The 14,933-nt window shown below is 46.6% G+C and overlaps 1 protein-coding gene across 3 annotated transcripts in view; it reads right to left on the bottom strand.

The window, feature by feature from the left end:
• Nucleotides 1-14,933, bottom strand: part of ANKDD1A (ankyrin repeat and death domain containing 1A) — a 62,959-nt gene that overhangs the window by 14,696 nt on the left and 33,330 nt on the right. For all 3 annotated transcript variants that reach the window (XM_069766334.1, XM_069766335.1, XM_069766336.1), the window contains 2 exons: nt 8,909-9,007; nt 8,018-8,116 (listed from right to left, as the gene is read on the bottom strand). In XM_069766334.1, the coding sequence (XP_069622435.1) occupies nt 8,018-8,116; nt 8,909-9,007 (198 nt within the window). The remainder of the gene's footprint in view (nt 1-8,017; nt 8,117-8,908; nt 9,008-14,933) is intronic.

The raw sequence follows: 14,933 nt of genomic DNA, 5'->3' as shown, positions 1-14,933 counted from the left end.
GGCTTACGTAGTATATAGCACAGCCCACGTAACACAGACAGCTACATAGTATATAGCAGCTACCTAGTATATAGCACAGCCACGTAGTATATAGCAGCCACGTAGTATATAACACAGCCCACGTAGTATATAACACTGTCCACGTAGTATATAGCAGCCACGTAGTATATAGCACAGCCCACGTAATATATAGCACAGCCCACGTAATATATAGCACAGCCCACGTTATAGCACAGCCCACGTAATATATAGCACAGCCCTTGCAGTATATAACACAGGCCACATTGTATATAACAGCCCACGCAGTATATAACACAGCCCACGTAGTATATAGCAGTGTAGGCACCATATCCCTGTTAAAAAAAAAAAAATTAAAATAAAAAATAGTTATATACTCACCCTTGGACGTCCAGCGAAGCTGTGCTGATGCGCGCGATGCTGCCGCCAGCTTACGTTCCCAGTGATGCATTGCGAAATTACTCAGACGACCTAGCGGTCTCGTGAGACCGCTAAGTCATCTGGGTAATTTCGCAATGCATCACTAGGAATGGAAGCTGGCGGCAGCATCGCGCGCATCGGAGGATGTCGGAAGGTGAGAATAGCAAAATGTTTAATTTTATTATTTTTAACATTATATCTTTTCACTATTGATGCTGCATAGGCAGCATCAATAGTGAAAAGTTGGTCCGGGATAGGGCGCACACTGGCACTGACTGGAGGGGAGTAGGGAGTGGGCACTAACTGGAGGAGAGTAGGGAGGGGCCAATTCGCGGACTAAGCCTGTCGCTGATTGGTCGCGGCCTACCGGCCAGGACAAATCAGCAACGCGGGATTTCTGTTACAGACAGAAAGACAAACAGACAGAAGTACCCCTTAGACAATTATATAGATAGATTAGAGTTGGGCAAAAGGATTTAGTCTAGTGAATGCTGTGATGTTTTACACGCGGACTGAAAATGCATTGAACAAGGCTTTATTAGTAGTGATGAGCGCAAGTGCTTGGTACTGGAGTTTGCCTGGGATGTTCGGGTATGCACTTAGTATCGTGGGGAGTCAAGTGACATGTTCGCGCTCTATGTTTCACGGCTGTTAGACAGCCACAAAAAATGTGGGGATTGCCCATGTATGTCAGGCTATCTAACATCCGCAAAACATACGGCTGCAGGGACTTGAACATGTCACTCGAGCCTCCGCGATACTCGTTGCATACCTGAGCACCCTAGGCAAACTCGAGTAACGAGCGCTCATCATTATTAGTAATGAACAGACTTCTAGAGTTTGAAACAAAAGAGAGATTTTTGGTTCTTACCGTAAAATCTCTTTCTTGGAGCCTTCATTGGGGGACACAGGTAACCATGGGTGTATGCTGCCTGCTGTCACTAGGAGGCTGACACTATGCAAATAAAGAGAAGTAACTCCTCCCCGACAGTATACACCCTCCGACAGGCACCAGGCAACTCAGTTGGTGCAAAAGCAGTAGTAGGAGCAAGTATAAACAAACTCAACCTATGTACCAACCCAAAACAACAGCATGTTGGCCAACACGGTACAACCTAAAGGGAGGGTGCTGTGTCCCCCAATGAAGGCTCCAAGAAAGAGATTTTACGGTTAAAGGGTCACTGTCACCCCCCTCCAGCCGTTATAAACTAAAAGAGCCACCTTGTGCAGCAGTAATGCTGCATTCTAACAAGGTGGCTCTTTTAGTTTTAGGTTCAAGTATACCCCAAATAAAGCGTTTTTATACTTAGCCACAATTCCTGTCTCTAGCCAGGGAGGCGGGTCCTCACTCCCCAGCTCTAACCGCTCCTCTGCCGTCACTCCAATCTTGCTGCACTTTTGGCGCTGCCCCCTCAGCGCTGTGTACGTTTCAAAACCGGCGCCTGCGCAGTGTACTGCTGTGCTGCGCAGACGCAGTAAGCTATGGCCGTCTGACGTCCGAGCCAGGCTTGCAGACTGCGCCTGCGCGGGCATTGCGGCCAGCCACCTTTGGAATCCCTGCCCCGCACTGTGTTATGCATTATGCACAGTGCGGGGCGGGGATTCCAAAGGTGGCTGGCCGCAGTGCCCACGCAGACGCAGTCTGCAAGCCTGGCTGGGACGTCAGACGGCCAGAGCTTACTGCGTCTGCGCAGCACAGCAGTACACTGCGCAGGCGCCGGTTTTGAAACGTACATAGCGCTGAGGGGTGGTGCCGAAAGCGCAGGAAGATTGGAGTGACGGCAGAGGAGCGGTTAAAGCTGGGGAGTGAGGACCCACCTCCCTGGCTAGAGACAGGAATTGTGGCTAAGTATAAAAACACTTTATTTGAGGTATACTTGAACCTAAAACTAAAAGAGCCACCTTGTTAGAATGCAGCATTACTGCTGCACAAGGTGGCTCTTTTAGTTTATAAAGGCTGGAGGGGAGTGAGAGTGGCCCTTTAAGAACCAAAAATCCCTCTTTCTTTTTCGCTTCATTGGGGGACACAGGTAACCATGGGACGTCCAAAAGCAGTCTCAAGGGGGGGATAATATGCAGAGAGAAGGAGACTCAGGTCGGCCGGTGAGAAACACCCGCCTGCAGAATCTTCCTACCCAGGCCTGCGTCCGCAGAAGCCTGAGTGGGCACCTTGTAGAACTTTACGAAGGTGTGAATGGACGACCACGTCGCGGCCTTGCAAACCTGCAAGGCCAAAGCTTGGTGGCGAACTGCCCACGAAGCTCCCACAGCCCGGGTAGACTGAGCCCTCACCCACGGAGGAGGCTGTTTGTCATGGGCACGATATGCCTCCACAACCGCTGAACGGATCCAACGAGCAATTGTGGATTTGGAGGCGGGGAGCCCCTTCCGACGACCTTCCGAGACGACTAACAGGGAATCAGACTGGCGAAAAGAAGCAGTTCTGGAAAGATAGATTCGGATAGCCCTGACCAAATCCAACTTGTGAAGAGATTTTTCCAAAGGGTGAACTGGGGAAGGGCACAAGGAAGGAAGGACGATGTCCATTGATGTGAAAAGCCTAAACTACCTTTGGTAGAAAGGAAGGAACCGGCCGCAGGACCACTTTATCCTGGTGTAGAATCAGGAAGGGAGAACGGCAGGACAACGCCGCCAGCTCGGAAACTCTCCTAACTGAGGTGATGGCGACCAAGAAGGCCACTTTCCAAGAAAGAAGAGAAAGGGAAATGTCCTGAATAGGTTCAAACGGCGCACTCTGGAGGGCACCGAGAGGTTGAAATCCCAAGGCTCAACCGGAGGATGGTAAGGAGGTGCTATATGGGCAACACCTTGAAGGAAGGTCCTCACCTGGGGAAGGGAGGCCAGGTCTCTTTGAAAGAGGATGGACAATGCTTAAACCTGACCCTTCAAGGTACTTAGGGAGAGGCCTGAATCGAGACCCGCTTGGAGGAAACCAAGCACTGAAGGAAGGGAAAAGACCATAGGGAACAAACTGTTGTCATCGCACCAGTGGACTAAGGCCTTCCAGCATCTATGGTAGATACGCGAAGATGCCGGTTTCCTAGCTTTTATCATGGTTTGTATGACGCTGTGGGAAAAGCCTGCGTCCTTCAGGACCGCAGCCTCAACGACCATACCATTAAATTCAGAGACCGAGAATTCGGGTGGAAGAGGGGCCCTTGCAATAGAAGATCCGGACGGTCTGGGAGTCTCCAGGGGACGTCCAATAGCATGTTCACTAGCTCCGCACACCAGGCCCTCCGAGGCCAATCTGAAGCTACTAAGAGAACGGGAAGCCCCTCTGACTTTATCTTTTTTATGACCCTTGGAATCAAGGGAAGAGGCTGAAACAGATAAGGCATCTGAAATTGGGCACACGAGATCACGAGGGCATCGCAGCCGACAGCCATCGGATCCCGAGACCCGGAGACGTACTGGGGAACCTTGTGGTTTGTTCGGGAGGCCATTAGGTCGACATCCAGAACGCCCCACCTTTGACAGATTTGGTCAAACACGGCAGGTAGAAGAGCCCACTCGCCCGACACGAGCCCCTGACGGCTGAGGAAGTCGGCTTCCTAATTGTCCTGGGATGTGGACGGCCGATATGGAGGGAACGTGGCTCTCCACCCACCGTAGAATCTTTGCCACCTCCTTCATGACCTGCTTGCTGCGAGTTTATGTAAGCCACAGCTGTGGCGTTGTCCAACTGAATGCGGACCGGTTTTCCCGTGAGGAGGGACTGCCAGCGGAGAAGGGCCAGGAAGATTGCCCTAATCTCCAATAGGTTGATCGGGAGAAGCGTCTCTTGAACATTCCAGCGGCCGTGAGCTGCGAGATGGAGAAAAACCACACCCCACCCCTGGAGACTGGCGTCGGTGGTGATGACCTGCCAGCGGAGGGGGAGAAATTACCTCCCTCGATGAATGGAGGTGGACAGCGTCCACCAAGTGAGAGATTGCCTCACATTGAGAGGGAGACGAACTGGACGGTCTAAGGACAGAGGGCTCCTGTCCCAAGCGGACAGAAGGGTCAGCTGGAGAGGGCGACAGTGAAATTGAGCATAAGATACTGCTTCCATGGAAGTTACCATCTTTCCTAAAACCCTCCTGTCGAGCCATAGAGGTAGAGGGGCAGAGCACTTCAGAGCCCTGATGCGCTGTCAAAGGGACATGAACTTCTCCTTTGGGAGGAAGACCTTGACTTGAATGGTGTAGAATTCTATGCCCAGAAATTCTAGGCGTTGGGTTGGAATCAAGGAGGATGTCTGCTTGTTGATTATCCAACCTAGACAGACTAGCGTGTCCAGAGCGATCTGGAGACTCTGGGCGCAGTCCCGGCGAGATGGACCCTTGACCAGTAGGTCGTTGAGATAGGGGATTCTTATAATCCCCTTCGATCGAAGGATGGCCATGACCGTCGCCATTACCTTCGTAAAGACCCTGGGGGCGGACGCCAGGCCGAATGGGAGAGCTGTGAATTGATAATGTTGCTCTTGGATCGCAAAATGAAGGAACCTCTGATGCTGTATACAAACAGGAATGTGTAGGTACGCATCCTGGATGTCCACAGAACACAGAAATTCTCCCGATTCCATGGATGCGATCACCGAGCGCAGAGACTCCATCTTGAAGTGCCAAATCCGGAGGTGATGGTTCAGCTGCTTGAGGTCTAAAATTGGGCGGAGAGAGCCGTCTTTCTTTGGAACCAAGAACAGATTCGAGTAAAAACCCGAAGAGAGGAAGAAACGTCTTCCTGGGGGGCGAAGAAAATTCTATTTTATAGCCCGAAGTGACGATCTCTCTGACCCAGGCGTCATCGACCAACGATAACCAGGCCTCTGTGAACAGAAGAAGTCTGCCTCCCACCCTAGAAAGATTTCCAGGTGGGGGTGACCCATCATTTTGAAGAAAATCTATGGCCGTGAGATCCGGAGGGCTTAGAGGAGCGGCTTTTAGCTCTCCAGTGAGGGGTAGGCCTGAGGACAGGTTTTTTACATTCCCCTTGGTGGTAGACCGGTCCTGTTGAGAGGCACCACCAGAGGTGAAGGACCGAAAGGAGCAAAAGGACTGCGGTCCCTTCCTACTGAAGGGACGTCTAGGCATAGATTGAGGTAGTGCTCTTAGTGGCGTCAGAGATCATTTGGTCCAGCTGTGTGCCAAAGAGCCTGGAGCCCTGGAAAGGCAGACTAGTGAAGGATTTTTTAGAAGCGGGGTCTGCGTTCCACGCCTTCAGCCAAAGAATTCGGCGAATGCCAATGATGTTGCTGTTAGCCCTTGCAGAGCAAGCGGCCGCATCCAGAGAGGCATTTAAGAGATATTTTCCTGCGTAGGCAATCTGATCCGCTAAATCCGCAAGCTCCTCTGCAGGAGCCGAAGCTACAATGCCTCTACGCAGGATCTTGGCCCAGGCCGAAACAGCTTTCGCCACCCAAGAAGAGGCGAAATTAGGACAGAGAGAGGCGCCAGAAGCTTCAAGTGCTGATTTGGTTAGAGTCTCAATATCCCTGTCCGTGGGGTCCTTTAGAGACGCCGCGTCAGAGATAGACAACACAGTCTGCGAGGATAATCTAGACACAGGCGGATCTACTTTAGGTGATTCGGACCATTTGTTGACAAGGTCTGAATCAAAAGGGTATAAAATGTCCAGACGCTTCCTTCCCGGAAAGCGCTTACCGGGATGTTCACAGTGTCTAGAGGTGGTGTTCTCAAACTCTTTGTGGTTGGGAAAAACTCTAGAGGGACGTTTCATCCGTTTGAATGAAACAGAGGTCCTGGGAGGTTGCCTCTTCCTCCTTAAGCTCAAGTGTTTGAATAATAGCCGAATAGCTGCGTTCTGGAGGTCTGATCTGCATCCGAGTCAGACTCCGACTGAGAAGCTAAATCTGACCCAACGTCTGCCTGCGAGGAGGGGGGAACGGGTAGGGAGGGGTATTCCGGCTGACGCAGTGTGATTTGATGAACTTGATGAGGATCTAGACAGAGTCCTCTTCCTGGATCTGTTCTCAAGTCTGCCCCTGTGAGGGTCTTGGTCAGGTGTGAGCAAATCGCCGTGAGAGGCGTTCGTGGCACTGGTGGCAGTAGTTAGAAGCGGAATACGTTCCAGGACCTGAACCAGGGACTGGGACACTTTTGTCAAGTCAGACATAGCAACAGCCCACTCCGGGGGAGGAGGAGTGCACTCATCCCCAGTATTAGGGACTTCCTGAGGTACGGACATGGCGGAAGGACTGCAGGACAGACAGAAAGGGGACGGCTGGCCTGAAGCCCACTTTTTCTGACAGGTGACACAAGCGTAGTGAATCACCGTGGGGATATAGCTGGGGGCCCCTGGAGGGTTGGGCATAGGTAGGGAGTGAATGATACCTGAAGCAGGTTGCCAGCAGGTGAAGCTGCTTAAGGGAGTACAGGCCGGGGAAGAAGAACAGCAAAGCCTACCAGACACCAGGCGCAGCGGCAGTGCAGGAACCTGAGTCCCCCGCTTAGAAGAGGTCCTCTTGGCCACGCGACGCGACGGAGATATCCCACCAGAGGCGTGCGGTGCTGTAAACAGGCGTGCAAATAGAGCGCGCCGCAAAAAGGGGGCGTGGCCGGCCACAAGTGAAACCGACGGCCTGATAGGTTGTTGCAGAAAGGAGGCGTGGCCCGCTGAAGAGAGACGGACTGGGAAAGCTGAGGAGGGGGCGTGGCTTACCGGAACGACGTCTGCCGAGGAGAGAGGCAGAGAAAAGCGCGAACTGCGGTAAACAGGCGCTAAATTTGAATAAATGGCGTCCGAAGGGTAAAAAGGTACCGGCGGCGAGTGCTGCAGAAGGGGGAATGCTGCGGCTGGCTGGCGGGCAGGTAGCTGAGAGGAAAGAAAATCTTGTACCTGAATGAAGAGCCGTCCCTGTAGCCAAGGATCACGTCAAGAGCCCTTGGAGGGTAGGCAGGGTCTTGGAAGAGGGGGATCCTCCTTCCCACGCCACGCAGAAGATGCCGTCAACCCCTTAAAAGGGGGTGAGGTCACTGTAGATGACTACCATCTTCCTCTCAGCCCACTCCGAGGAGAGGGATGAGGAGGGAAAACGGGCAAGGTCTGGCCACCGAAAAGGTCACCCTGAACACCCATAGGGGTGACAGGGAACGAAGTCCTGCCCAGTGGGTCCGAGAGGGTGCGATGCGGGAGATACCACATTGCTCTCTCGGCCGCATAATGTAGGGAAAACAGGGTGAGAAAACTGCATCCTGTTACCCAGAGAAGAGGTCTGAAAAATAAAGGGAAAATGATTAATAAACACACAAAACCCTGTAAAGGAAAGATAAAGCGGATCTGGTGTTAGATCCAGGTCTGCATCCTACAGACACTAAGCAAAAACTGAGTTGCCTGGTGCCTGTCGGAGGGTGTATACTGCCGGGGAGGAGTTACCTTTATTTATTTGCATAGTGTCAGCCTCCTAGTGACAGCAGGCAGCATACACCCATGGTTACCTGTGTCCCCCAATGAAGCGAAAAAGAAACCCTATTTTATTAAACAAAAAGAAAACAATAGATTTATTTGTAAAAGCTTTGTTATGCATTATATCACTGAAGGAAAGCTTCACCTCTGTTTGCATATTGACGTCACATCCAGCTTCCAAGAGAATCCGGACACAGTCAAAGTGCCCCCCTTCTGTAGCAAGATGTAAGGCGGTCAGTCCTTCCTGTTCATCAATACAAAACATCAAATTATGAAGCTTGGGTTGACCCATCACAACTCATAGGAACGCTGGAATAAGGCATGCAACGCATCTAAAGGATAGCAATCCTACAGCAGGAAGACACTACTGGAACTGTGCAATCAGACTTATCGTGTATGTCTGCATCCATACACTAATGCATTTCTGTATCAGACTAGGTCACATTATTCCTGTGGGTATCATGTAAGGGTGCGCTCACACTGCGTTCTTCGCCACATTCAATGGACCCATCAGGGATTACATCAGAACCCCCCACAAAACGGGATTCGGGTGTATGTACCGATGTGGCTATTAACTATAATGATGCACGCGGAAGGAGTCACCATGTGCTCTGACGTGCATCATTTTCAGGAGTATACGTTTAATGCATGAGGACACCCAGAAACAGTCTATGTCTGGATGAACGCCTTAGTAGGCGTATACACCCGAAAATGATGCATGACACGGTGACTCCACTGGTACCATTATAGTCAATGGCCCCATTGGCACATATGTCTGAATCCCGTTTTGCTGGGGTTGTGAAGAGACCACTGAACATGGCGAAGACCGCAGTGTGAAAACACCCTTACACTTCTGACTTGTATGTGTACTGTGTATATGCTTCACATGGGCTAGTCTGCATGACAACCAATAAGGATATAGTCCCCATCGCCAAAAGTTTGGTGCCCTAAGATTTTATATAGAGATTGTATAGAGATATGCAACATGCATCTTCAGCCTATCAAACTCTACTTCTGTAAAGCCCTCTCCACCCACCTGGTTTTTCCCATTGAGCTCCACTCCGATTTCAACGATTTTCTGTAGAACTTCCATATGGCCATTCTTTGCTGCCAAGTGCAGAGCTGTGTTGTCCTCCTGCAATACAGAAATGTTACTGAGGGTGATCTAACAATGTGAAAATATAACTAAGGCCACATCCATATTACGGCCACAGTTCCCAAACCTGCAGTTATTTTATTCACACTTGACAGAGTCCTATGGTGATCCAAGCTGAGCACCATTACAGTCCAGTTATCATGGTCTGCGACATTAATGTCGATGTCACTAAATAAGTCTGCAATATGTTATAGCTATGGAGGCATCAGAATACATCAGTCACCGTAGTGACAGTGGAAGCTGGAGTAGTGTTCATTAGTCTCACAAGTAAGGCTAAGTACAGTACTGTGCACATAAGATACAAATCGCCTCTGCAAAAGGAAAGAGGACATTAACTCTTGTGCCACCTATTGGAAGTAGCAATCAAATATCGACCTTTTAAAGGGAACCAGTCAGAAACTTTGACCGCCTTCCAAACCATTACTATGATTGTGTAGCCCTTTAAAAGATAAGTCCGTCGATCCATTTATGCTTTTTCCAGTTGCCTTTTGAACTTCAGTCTGGAAGTGTAATGGGGTGTGACGATGCACTTACAGCTCCTTAGCGTTTGCTACATTCCCAGCTGGCACCACCCTACCATAGCTAATTTACAGGTCAGTGGCCAGTGTACCAGAGCAAACGACCTGTCAATCAGCCAGGAGAGGGTGCTGCTAGTTTAGTAATACAGAGAAGGCTAAGGCGCTGTAAGTGCATTGTCATTCCCCAATGCACTTCCAGACTGAACTTCAAAAACACTATTTCTCACTGCTAGAACAAAGCTTTGGGGTCATAAAGGGATCGACTGTGTGAACTTTTCAAGAGCTACATAATCATGGGAAAGGGGGATGTGAGACAGTTTCTGATAGGCTCCCTTTAACCCCTTCACCCCCCCTACCCCAAGCCACTTTCACCTTGATAACCAGGCCAAATTTTACAATTCTGACCACTATCCCTTTATGAAGTTATAACTCTGGAACGCTTCAATGGATCCCACTGATTCTGAGAAAACTTTTTCATGACATATTGTACTTCATGACAGTGGTAAAATTTATTCGATATGACTTGTGTTTATTTGTGAAAATATCTGAAATTTGGCAAAAATTTAGCATTTTAAAACTTTTAATCCTTGCGCCCTTAAACCAGAGAGTTATGTCACACAAAATAGTTAATAAATAATATTTTCCATATGTATACTTTACATCTGCATCATTTTTGAAAGATATTTCTTTTGTTAGGAACTTAGAAGGGTTAAAAGTTGATCACCAATTTCTCATTTTTCCAATAAAATTTAGAAGACCATTTTTTAGGGACCACCTTGCATTTGAAGTGACTTTCGGGTGCCTATGTTACAGAAAATACCCAAAAGTGACACCATCCTAAAAACTGCACCCCTCAATGTGCTCAAAACCACATTGAAGACATTTATTAACCCTACAGGTGCTTCACAAGAATCAATGCAACGAGGAATGAAAAAAAAAAATGAACTTTTTACTTTTTTTCACAAAAATTTTACTTCAGCCCCAGATTTTTTATTGCCCAAGGGTAACAGGAAAAAATGGACCCCAAAATTTGCTGTGTAAAAGGACTTTTACTATAGAACGTGGTCAGTGCCACCCTTCATTTTTTCTACAGCAGTCAAACCAGAATCTCCAATTGTAGACACTGTGCAACGCAGGACAACTGGTTTTGCCGTGAGAGAAACATTACCCCTTAGGCCGGGGTCACACTAGCGAGTTTTACGGACGTATGAGAGGCGCAAAAACTACGCATTGCACACGAACCAATGATTCTCTATGGGACAGCTACTATCTGCTGTATATTTTTCTGCCGTATTTTATGGGCATAAAAAATCGCAGCATGCTGCGTTTGTCAGCGTATTGCGCAAAAAATCCGCCAATGAAAGTCAATGGGGGCGAGAAAAATACGGGTTACACACGGACCATCAGTGTGACTTGCGAGAAATACGCAACGTGTTCTATAGAAAAGCCGGCAATTCAGCGCGGTGTACAGTAAAATCACACTGACTGGTTAGAATTGGCCAATTTATGCGCTAAGAATCATTTCATCTATTACTGTGAGTTTTTATGAAAAAAAATTTTTTTGAAAATATTTTTGAGAAGTATAATTCATATTGAATATTTGTCTGTGTTTTCACATGGCCTAGATTCATGTATATGTGCTGCTGTGTTCTTTTTTATCTATATGATGCAGCTTGTACGTGTTCACATTTTTTTCTCTAGTTACTGGATGTGGCTGCATCCAGACTGATCTTGCACTTCTCCCATTGACCTTGCAGGTGGCAGTTATCAACTCTACCTGCCCATAAATTGTAGGTTTAGCCCAGAGTGACATGTTTTGTCCATAGTTGTAGGTTGGTGGCCCAAAAGTGGCATGTATGGTAGAGTAACATAGTAACATAGTAACATGGTTAGTAAGGCCGAAAAAAGACATTAGTCCATCCAGTTCAGCCTATATTCCATCATAATAAATCCCCAGATCTACGGCCTTCTACAGAACCTAATAATTGTATGATACAATATTGTTCTGCTCCAGGAAGACATCCAGGCCTCTCTTGAACCCCTCGACTGAGTTCGCCATCACCACCTCCTCAGGCAAGCAATTACAGATTCTCACTGCCCTAACAGTAAAGAATCCTCTTCTATGTTGGTGGAAAAACCTTCTATCCTCCAGACGCAAAGAATGCCCCCTTGTGCCCGTCACCTTCCTTGGTATAAACAGATCCTCAGCGAGATATTTGTATTGTCCCCTTAGGACCCATCAGAGGGAGATCACCTTGCCATGGTTGATGGGCACACATGAATTGGCCAATTTATGCGTTAAGAATCTTCATTTCATCTATTACTGTAAGTTTTTATGAAAAAAAATTTTTTAAAAAAATTTGTGAAAAATATACCAGCTGCGCCCCTGCTGGTATAACCTCAGATGAACTCGAGCGTGAGAAAATATTCAGAAAAATTCCCACGCTTGAGTTCATCTGAGGTTATGCCAGCAGGGGGCGCAGCACCGCAAGTCTAGGTAGCTACTTTCCTCTGCTTTCCATTAATTCCCCATTTTTTTCAGGCAGGGGCGGCTGCATTAGCAGGTTCCTGCTTGTAAAATTATTTAACCCCTTCTGATGGATTTCATGCGTGGGACAAGACTGAACAACGGAAGGTATGGGATATTGTTGTTTTTTTATTTTAACTTTGTTTCAGGTGACAAGGGTCTTCAATTGGATTGAGAGTATAATAAACTAATACAACACCCTTTTTTCCTAATGTGTATTTTATTAACCATTTACTACTATTGGATTAATAATGGATAGGTGTCTTATTGATGCCTCTCCATTATTAACCTGGCTTAATGTCACCTTACAATAGCAAGGTGACATTAACCCTTTATTACCCCATATCCCACCGCTACACGGGAGTGGGAAGAGAGAGGCCAAGTGCCAGAATAGGCGCATCTTCCAGATGTGCCTTTTCTGGGGTGGCTGGGGGCAGATGTTTTTAGCCAGGGAGGGGTCCTATAACCATGGTCCCTCTCTAGGCTATTAATATCTGCCCTCAGTCACTGGCTTTCCCACTCTGGCAGAGAAAATTATGCGGGAGCCCACGCCAATTTTTTCCGTGATTTAACCCTTTATTTTAATAGGTAGAGTCCCCATATTTTGCACACAGACACTTGGAACATTATTAGTGAGGAATATGTTAAAAAATAAGGGATATGAAATGGTTTACTGTATGTAAACTATGTCTCGTATCCTGTCGCGTTTGGGAAGGAGATAGCAAAAGCCGGCAATCGAATTACCGGCTTTTAATCTATCTAGTGATATATATATACACATATAGATACACATACGAAAAAAGGGAACAGCACAATGTTAACTTATCTTCAGGTGCAGGGCCCCAGGATGACAGTCCATGTATTCAAATGATTCAATATAAAGCAAAAACGAGGCAGCACTCCATATTTTCAGTATTTAACCTTGCAGGATTTAATCAACCCACTGTTCAGGGCGACGTTTCGGCTCAGACTGAGCCTTTCTCAAGCAATGGGTGGTACAAAAGAGTGCATATTTATAATACTCCCACCTTTAAAGCGAACGGATCTCCCAGTCCCGAAACACTTTCTAGAATTTAACCATACTGAAAATGATTTGAAATGCAAGATTATTGATGCAGTCCCGGTACAGAGGAGAGGGGAACAGGGAATTGATCCTTAAGAAGAAGGAACTAAAATGGATCTACGAACTGAATACCCTGAAACCAAATGGCCTTAATGTGGACTTTAAAATTCATACAGTTATGTAAAGTTTATGGTTATCTATGGTATATAGTTCTTTGTTTAGGCTGTATAATTGGAGGACCTGGCTAAGAAGGGGTATGTTTACCCTTCTGTTGTTTTTATTTTAATTGTTTCTGTTATCCCCTCTGTAGATCCAGAACAAATCTGTGGGGGAACATGAACGCAGGAGGACCTAAAATTTCTTTTTTTCTGTAAATGTTTGGTTTTTGTTAAATACATTTTTTTTTATATAGATTTTTTTCAAATATTAAATATTTCATATCTACTGTGCAATTGTCCTGAGAACAATAATAAAATAATTGGTGAAAAGTAATAACATCTTATGAAAAATTATTTCCTACAAGGTATTATATTCTTATGTAAATGGTGGTTGTTGGCTCAGATAATGGAACTATAAAGGCTAAGGTTGGCTACTTGATAGTTGTCCTAATTGCAACAGCTGACCTATATGGGTTAACTGGGGCATCTGGGCACTATGTGGCGCCCGGAGACAGCCTGAATAAGGTGCCATCCGGGTTGTCAGGGTATGCTAAAAACCTACCTAAAGTCTATCTATTGGACTGTCTATTAGTATAAGCCACAACATCATACCATATGTAGCGGATTATATAGCTAATTGTGGAGTGGGTAGACTGGTCTGTGATCAACTAGTCTAATACATAGGAATTGGAAGCGCTTTAGTCCATGCCACTTCCAATATGGTGCTAAGGCGCAAGCGCATGGCATTACAGAAGAATGTGCCACTCATAATATGGTGTCTAATGGCGCTAGTGCGCAAGCGCAAGACAAAAGTATCGGCAATCTCCTACTGCCACTCATTACATGGCGTCTATTGGCGCTAGTGCGCAGGCGCAAGGTAAAACAATCGGCAATCCCTTATTCGGGTCTATTTGTTCTCCCGGACATGCGCAGTTAGAACTAATAGACGCTAAGTACAGTGAATGGCGTCCTCCATGCGGCACATGAGCCCCCACAGTATAAAGTAAGTGTTTATAACAACTATAAATGACAGATATTGAGCGATCCTGACAGGGGGATATTTGTTTACAATATAAGCACATAATAGCACTTAGCACCTTATACTGATATATGACAATGAAAAGTAATTCAAGCACTTTATGATATGAATCTTAATTGATCGAAATTCTTATTGGCTGTAATTATTGGTGGAAGTATTATAAATATGCACTCTTTTGTACCACCCATTGCTTGAGAAAGGCTCAGTCTGAGCCGAAACGTCGCCCTGAACAGTGGGTTGATTAAATCCTGCAAGGTTAAATACTGAAAATATGGAGTGCTGCCTCGTTTTTGCTTTATAGTGATTATATATATATATATATATATATATATATATATATATATATATATATATATATATATATATATATACACATACATAAATATATATACACTGTAAATATGTTTTCGTGAATATTTGAGTCCATGGACCCATTGTATGTCCGTTTTGCAAGCCGGCGAGAAAATCTCGCTGTGCGGATGCCATACGGATTACATACGGAGGTTTACATGCGCAAAATACACTGCCACACCCTGCCTACAGATTACATACGGATCTCTGTTTTGGGAACATTTCTGCATATTACGCCTGTAAAATACG

The sequence above is a fragment of the Ranitomeya imitator genome, chromosome 4 (assembly GCF_032444005.1).
Source record: "Ranitomeya imitator isolate aRanImi1 chromosome 4, aRanImi1.pri, whole genome shotgun sequence".
Classification (NCBI taxonomy): Eukaryota; Metazoa; Chordata; class Amphibia; order Anura; family Dendrobatidae; genus Ranitomeya; species Ranitomeya imitator.
Note: the sequence above shows the minus strand (reverse complement) of the source record. Positions and strands in the feature narration are given on the sequence as shown.